This window comes from Rhinopithecus bieti, unplaced genomic scaffold (assembly GCF_001698545.2).
Source record: "Rhinopithecus bieti isolate Rb0 unplaced genomic scaffold, ASM169854v2 scaffold_13262, whole genome shotgun sequence".
Taxonomy (NCBI): domain Eukaryota; kingdom Metazoa; phylum Chordata; class Mammalia; order Primates; family Cercopithecidae; genus Rhinopithecus; species Rhinopithecus bieti.
The window spans coordinates 1,247,539-1,255,820 of record NW_016808004.1 but is presented as its reverse complement, the minus strand read 5'-3'; the positions used below and the strand labels follow the sequence as shown (position 1 = coordinate 1,255,820).

Genomic DNA, 8,282 nt, shown 5'->3' with positions numbered 1-8,282 from the left:
AAAAAAAAAAAAAAAAAAAAAAAAAAAAAAAAAAAAAAAGTTGAAGGGCTTACACTATGTCTGCAGAACTTAAAAAAAAAAAACACTGTGTCTTCAGTAATCAAGACAGTACGATATTGTTATCAATATAAACATAAATAGAACAGACTAGAAAGTCAAGAAATAAACCCACACATATAAAGTAAATTGGTTTTTGACAAAGTTGCAAAAGAAAGCAAATAAAGGCAGCATAGTCTTTTTAACAAGTGGTGTTGGAAATGGATATCCTTACACACACAAAAAAAAAGGTACTGGAAAAAAACGGTAGAGAAGGATCATTCTAGTATACTGGAAGTGTTCTATATCTTCAGCTGGACAGTGGTTACACAGGTAAAAATTCATCAAGCCATATACTTAAGATTTGTGCACTCTAGCATATATATGTGTACCTCAAAAAGGAGGACAAATGAAATTAGTATATAGAATAAGATCCCATATTTAATGAAAAATTATTTCTGGCCATCAACATTTCATATACACACATACATTCACACAGAAAAGGAAGGGGTCTGGAATTCAGTTCTTCTAATATCAATGATAATAACTTATAGATGACAAAATTTGAAATAATTTTTTTATTTTCATCTTCACAGTTTTCTGCATTTTCATTTTTGAATTATTTACCATGAGAGTACTATTTTTATAACAATAGAGTGATTTTTTTTCTTAAACTGGAAGCAAAAGTATTAATAGTGGATAATGCTAGTGAAGAAAATACAAGTGGGCCGGGCACGGTGGCTCACGCCTGTAATCCCAGAACTTTGGAAGGCCGAAGCAGGTCAATCACCTGAGGTCAGGAATTTGAGACCAGCCTGGCCACCATGGTGAAACCCCGTCTCTACTAAAAATACAAAAACTAGCCAGGCATGGTGGCATGTGCCTGTAATTCCAGCTACTCGGGAGGCTGAGGCAGGAGAATCACTTGAACCCAGGAGGCAGGGGTTGCAGTGAACTGAGATGGCGCTACTGCACTCCAGCCTGGGTGACAAGGCGAGACTCTGCCTCAAAAAAAAAAAGAAAAGAAAAGAAACTATGGATGATTTTTTTCTTCCCTATTGTTCTGTATATGTTTAATTCCTCCACCTAAAAAACTTTTATAACTATGAAGACTGTATAGTAATACTAAAAAAATGTATATACATGGACAAGATCCACACAAAAACCTGAAAAACAGGTAGTATTTTGGGAAATGAGATTGCTGGACAATGTTTCTATGACTCTAGTCTTTACAAATTTGTACAACACACAATATTGTTGTCCTTTTTATAAAGGACAACAAGGATTACCTCAACCGAGTATGGGCCCCTTGATTTGCTTGTTTGTAGTCTTTTCAGTCTTTTAATCTAATAAATGTTTTATACTTTGTGTGTATAGTTTACATGTTTTACATACCCACATAACCATACATATATTTAAATCTAGCTTCTTTAGCTGACTCTCAAATTACCAAATAATTACTATTTTAATTCAGCTGCACAACATTCCCTGGTTACAAAGACAACATCTTGACGAATGGAATCAAACACTCTAGTCAAGGCATCAAGGTTATTTCTGGTGGCAAATTAACCTTATAGCCTGGTTACTATCTGGCAAATTTATTAAAATCAAAAGAACCTTCTTAACAAAAGAGGCTACAGATCTAGAAAGAAGGAAATGAACGTCTGTGTGCCAAACTGTGCTAGGCACTTTTATATACTCTCATCTCGTGTGATGTTGCAAAAAAACACAGATCGTATTAGCCCGTTTTCCAAATGAGGGAACTAAGACATGGTGGTTTTAAGGAACTGGTCTAATGTTACCCAGGTAATACAGCAAGTTTCAACTACAACACACCACCACAGCACTTCTCACCACAGGCTGTGACCACATCTATCTACAAGTAATGGCTTGAAAAAACCTGACCATACCACCCACCATCAATACTACAGGCCTCAAAGCCTTCAGGAAATCCCAGTGTTAACAATTACACAAGGTACATTAAGACATGGGTCCACAAGACACTAATTCTGAGCCAAAGTATGGGAATTGTGTTGCCCCTTACATTCACATACGCTGCCAGACATCCCAGGACTTCCAGGAAGCACTGTTTCTGAGTATTCTAGTAGTAATTTTCAAACAACACAGCATCGGTAGGGCCAAGATGTCCCAGGGTACAAAGAGAGCTAGAAACCAAAAAACCATTATATGATGGGCTCAAATGAAGAGAAGAGATGGCGATGCAAAGAACATTAACACCTAACCCAACTCCCAGGACTCGGCTCAGAACAGGGGAAGAGACTGACTGCTTTCCTTTCCTTTCCTGCCACAGACTGTGTTATGAACCTCAAAGCTGTTTGTTCAAAGCCCTGGTCAAAGCCTGGACCCCTTCAACAAAGTTTACTTTGAATTAAACACAGGTCTGACCAAAATACTCTCCAAGGAGGAAGAGAATTTAACAGGTGTCTACAATAAAGGATTTTCTACGTTTTTGAAATTTCAACTTCTGTGAAGACATAAGAGTTGATGAAAACGTGAGCCTTCCACTGCCTTCAAACCTCCTTGACATCTGTAACCAGAGTGTGTCTTCAAAAGCTCTGCTCCAAGGTTCCGATAAGGTCTCCTGAAGTTGCAACCAAAGTTTGTCTTCCCAATTAAACTGGCTATTACAGGCCAAGTTATAAAGAGAGACAACATTTAATTGGAAAGCAAATCACCTAACAGTAAGTGGCAGACACATTTCCCAATTAAAAATCTGACAAGAACTCACAGAAATAAAATATCTCCAAAATGCCATCTTATTTCCCATCTAGAGAGGCTGCCTCCTCTGACTTCCCACCAAACAAAAGGTTGGCAAGGGAGATCAACAGAAAAGTAAAAAAATTGTATGTGTATATGATTGTATGTGTGTGTGCACGTGTGTGTGTATAAAACACCCAAATCTTACATCAGCAGGGCAAAAGAAAAGTAGGTGTGTGTGTCTGTGTGTGTGTGTGTGTGTGTGTAAAACTCCAAATCGTACATCACACATCAGCAGGTAATCAGGATTCTGTCCCCACAGTTAGTTCCATTTTAAAGGGCTAGTGGCAAGACTTAAAACCAAAAGCTGCAGTTGGCCGTAGCCTCCAACAAACTGAATTCCAAGCACTATCTGTCCCCTCACCAAAGCCCCACCTCACAGGCCTGAGGTCCTCTTCTGTAAAGCCCTGGAAGTCTACCCTTTGAAACATCTGACTGCCCTGACATATTTTTACTCAATAATTTTTAAATAATTAAGCATTTTATTTGAGTCAAAAGGCACTTAAAAAGTATATAATACTTACATTACAATTACACTATACTTCATCTTTATTTTTGGCTTTTAAATGCTTTAAAGTTTAAATACTTTGTACTAGCAAAATACTTTATGCTAGCAAAATAGAGTCATTATTTAACTATTTAGTACAAGGGCTGGAAATAGCGATGAGATTTGGATATTCCCCATGTCTACACCTACTCTGTCCTTAAGTCAAACCCTTATCCACCTGTAGTTTTTTGAATACAATATTAAAAATGACTGTAACAATAAAAGCTACCCCAACTATTAGGAAAAGCATTGAAAAAATACAAAATTTTATGATACATAATGTATCATAATGTAGTACAGAAATGACATTTTCACACATGTGAGCAAGAGAATTAAAGGAGCATTTTAACATTCACTATTTAAAAAAGAAAACTACTACTCAGTGATACAAAAGATATTTTTTAAAAAGCTAAACTGATCAAACTTTTCAAAAGACAGTACACTCTCTAACAGGTAATTTATTTTGTGACAAAATAAGTCCATGGAAACATGAAAGGAGCTAGCAGGTACCTGGTACATGTTAGGAATGCTCAGACCTTACAAACACGAGCCTAACATGGGTTTTCCTTTTTGTGGCTTGTTGCCAAAGCAACTAGGAAAGCTATAGTCTTTGGGAGAGAATTTGAAAAAAAAGTTAAAAGATAGGAGGAGATAAGCAAAGTTTTATATCAGGAATTAAGAATCATGAATACAATGTTGCAAGAAGGAAAACACAAAGGACAGAAATTGAACAGAAATACAAGAAGCAACTTCCAAGTGACAGCACAATTTACTAACAAGAAATATACATTCCTGGTTCTATTACCCACAGGACTCTCCCCTCATTCCCCATCCCAAACACCACAGTAATACAACCATTGTCCTCTCATTCACTACCACTGTTTATAAAATTTAAACCACTGGGTATGTTCAAAAGCATATTAGGAAGGAAATAACACGAAGTTATAGCTACCAACATCCTCACTCCAACACCAAAATCTCCCTGTGACTCAAAGAAATGTTGAGATACAAACACCAACACCATTTGGTCTCAAGGTCACATGTAACGATGTATCCCAAACCTTACTAAACTTGCCCAGGATACTAAGGATAGACATTCCCTTACACCACACTTATAAAAAATATATAACAGAAGTGTTATTCAGTGATCTGAGGTGATCAAGGATAAAGGAGAAAAATGAGGGCTGGGCGCGGTGGTTCATGCCTGTAATCCCAGCACTTTGGGAGGCCAAGGCAGGTGGATCACAAGGTCAAGAGATCGAGACTATCCTGGCCAACATGATGAAACCCTGTCTCTACCAAAAGTACAAAAATTAGCTGGGTGTGGTGGCACACACCTGTAATCCCTGCTATGCAGGAGGCTGAAGCAGGAGAATCACTTGAACCTGGGAGGCGGAGGTTGCAGTGAGCTGAGATCGCGCCACTGCACTCCAGCCTGGAGACACAGCAAGACTCTGTTTCAAAAAAAAAAGAAAGAAAGAAAAGAAAAGCAATAATGCACAACAGAGATCAAAGTAAAAAATGCCTAGGCCTGATAAAGTGCAGGGCATATATTAATAAACTGGCATAAGAGATGGATGACCACAAAATCTTTGCCATTAAGCAGTACGGGGTTCCTCCTGGAGAACATGAAGGAATGGTCAACCAAAGGCAAGGTATGTTCTGAATTAGCATTAGTAAAAAATGCTTTAGGTTGGCTTTCATGCTGTTTTCAAAAATATGACATTTAGAGTAAATTCAACTGGCACTGAAGAAAGCACAAATAGCATAAAAGAAATGGGAAGAGCTTGGAGAATCAAAAGTAAACAGATGAGATGGCACATTTCACTTTCATTAGAAATGGCTAATCCTCCTGGATTTCCATAACATTTCATGTCTCTCTCGTAGTCTTATGTCATCATTTTTACTGACATGTTTTATCCCCCAGGTAAACTATACTCTCCTCAAGGGTAACACTGTGCCTGCTTTACTATTGCAAAACTCAGGGCATTTATTCATTCAGTCAACAAATGCTATTAAATATGTAACATGTGCCAGACACCATACTACAAACTGGCACTAAATACCTATTGCTTAAATGTTGACTACAAGGTAGAAAAAACAAACAAGTTCAAAAAAGGATCCAAATAATGTCCAGGAATTCTAATTCCACAGGAAATTCAGATGGGAAACAACAAACATTCTAACTGAAATTTCAGTATCATGACATACATCTACACTACTTGTGTATTGTCGCAGCGAGAATGTGGGCCTATCGATTCACAATAGAACAGCACTTCCTCTGTATGGCCTACCAAGTATATTAAGCATTTCCACGCAGAGATTTTTTCTCTTAAGCCCAAAAGAAAATTAACAGTAATGATTTAGCAGGCTATAATCGTAAAGCTCCCTAAATAAGACCCATAAGATGTGTCTTTGTCAGTGAGTGGTAAGCTGTTTTAATGGTTTGATATATTCATTCATTGAAGTGCTTAGTACCCATCAGATAATGTTGGGCCCTGGGTTTTCAAAAGATGATCAACACATTCCAGGAGCCTTGCAAGAATTCAAACAAAAGTTTAGCATTGTTGGGGAAAAATAGGAGTGTTTACGAAAAATAAATGAGTTGAAATTCAAATGCCAACAACGTAAAAAACGTGCCATAATAAATTTTATTTAGATTGGTTTTAGTCAGTACCTGTATCATCTCCAAGGTTCTTGAAAGGGTTCCCCATCCTCAATATATTTCACTTTTTTAAAAAAAGTTCCTAAAAGGTCCACCACTCCCAGTCCACCCCCACCTTAATCTTCTGGTAGGTGCAGAGCGGGAGTGCATTGAAGATAATCTGAAACTGGTTTGGTTTGGTTTTTTTAAGGAATGGACCAGAATGGGAAGGCAGAAAAAGGCAGAGCAAAAATCGAAAACCAATGTGTGCCTTCAAACCCAGTCCTCCTACCAGCTCACTGCAGATTCTTGTATTTGTGGCTGTGGCCACGCACAGGTGGTTGAAAGTATCCAGAGTGTGAAAACACAATCTGCAACTCATCACAGGAGTCTCCAGACTCCAAGGCCTTACATCCCAAAGTCCAGGAAACAAGACGCCTTTCTCAGTGAGTGCTGCTACAGGCAAACAATAAACAAACATTTTAGGAATCAATAATTAACACACCTTCACTTGGTCTTCTCTAGCAAACCCAAATAGCGTGCTTTGGGGCCCCGGAACTGTAATAGAAGGTGCTGCCCCTAAAGAAAAGACTGAGGCGGGGCTCCTCTCTCTATAGCTAACCCCATAAAAAAAAGGTGGGGGGAGAATTGCTGGGGCCCTGGGGAGGGGTTAGGGCCCTAGGGAGGGGCTGCGGGAGGCAAGGAGGAAAGGGAAGGGAGAGCAGGGTGGGACCCAGCTAACCCTTCTCCCTTCCAAAGCGGAGATTAAGCCGCTGCCCCCAGTCCCCAGACCCTGCCTCCTGCCTCCCTCACCTGATCACAGAGATGAGCAGCCCCGAGGGGTCTTTGCTTTTGCTGACTGTGCTTCTGTATTTCCCACCAGCTGCTTCTGCCGCCATCTTGGACGCGGGGAGAGCCGCTAGGCTCCAAGGAAGCCAAGAGTGCGTAAATTCTGTATTTGACCCCGCTGGAGTCTCCACCAATGGGTGAGGAGAATTCCAGAGGCGCGGAAGTGGAAAATCCAATCACTGAAGTGAGGAGGCGGGACTAAGGGAACAGGTTTTGAGGCAACGACGCTCCTGTTCGCTCTAAGCACTCTGGGAGTCGTAGTTTTCCTTCTCCGTCTCCTGGGCGCGCATGAAAGCTAAACCAGCTGCAACTTCATGAGTCTTGTAATGAGTGTCTTCATTTATCTTTATTCTGACTTCGAGCTTTTTTCGGCTTCCTTGCTTTTAGAATTTTGTCAGGCTTTAAATCAAATTTATCTGATGATGCCAAAATTTGTTAGGGTGTGTATTTAAATGAAAGAGGGGTTCTCTGCTGGATGCCTATGTGCGAAGTTTTAGCCTTAAGCGCAAGTGATTTTTTTAAAAATCCAATAAAATACGAAAATGAATATAAGCAGAAATGCTTTTCTTTAATGTTCTGTAAAACTAATGTTTCTACATTAGGTTTATGTGTGAGTTCAATTTTCCCGTGTTCTTATATTTCCAGATAGCCCCAAAAACACACGCACAGGAATAAACAAATGAATATTGATGAAGAAAAGACAGTATAAGCGAAAAACAAACAGACCACACTGCAGATTCCCTTTTTTCAAGCTAAATGAAATAGTTAGTAGTAATGCATATTTGTGTTAATACTTTTACCGGTAAGCTTTTAGTATTTCCTGCATTTGGTTCCGTTGGCTTAGTCGTTAATTCATAAGACCAAGTGAACAAAACAAGACCAGAATGTGTGTGGAAAGTGGTTAGACTGAGGAACAAGAATGATAATAAAAATTAAAAGTAAGGAAGGAGGTAGCCTGCTCAGTAACAATAAAGATTGAAGAATTTAAAGGAATGGAAAGCAAACTAACTCAGAGGTCCTGGAGTTGTGGAGCAGCAAACTCAGAATGCATCAACTACTTTTATAAATAGACATTGAGCTGGTAGAAGTTCACATTTTTAAAAATTAGTTGAAGATGACACACACACACATATATGATATGATAACTTAAAAGTATTCATAACCTTTGGCCTGATAATTCCAGTTCTAGGGACTTTGTTCCCAAAGAAATAAAGATAGGGTACTGACATTTTTGAAATAACACAGAAGTATTAAATGAATTATGTAACATTCAAATGAGTAAATAACATACAGCTTCTGGGAATCTTAATTTTAATGACTCTTAAAGAAAATAAGATTTTTGGGCCAAGTGCGATGGCTCACACCTGTAATCCCAATACTTTGGGAGGCCGAGCCAGGCAGACCACTTGAGGCCAGGAGTTTAAGACA

At 38.9% G+C, this 8,282-nt stretch overlaps 1 protein-coding gene across 1 annotated transcript in view; it reads right to left on the bottom strand.

Annotated features, from left to right (window-relative positions):
* Window positions 1-6,955, bottom strand: part of LOC108537538 (exocyst complex component 4) — a 661,401-nt gene extending 654,446 nt beyond the window's left edge. Inside the window, exon 1 of the mRNA XM_017885082.1 lies at window positions 6,819-6,955. Within this exon, the coding sequence (XP_017740571.1) occupies window positions 6,819-6,904 (86 nt within the window). The 5' untranslated portion in view covers window positions 6,905-6,955. The remainder of the gene's footprint in view (window positions 1-6,818) is intronic.
* Between the last annotated feature and the right edge of the window lie 1,327 nt (window positions 6,956-8,282).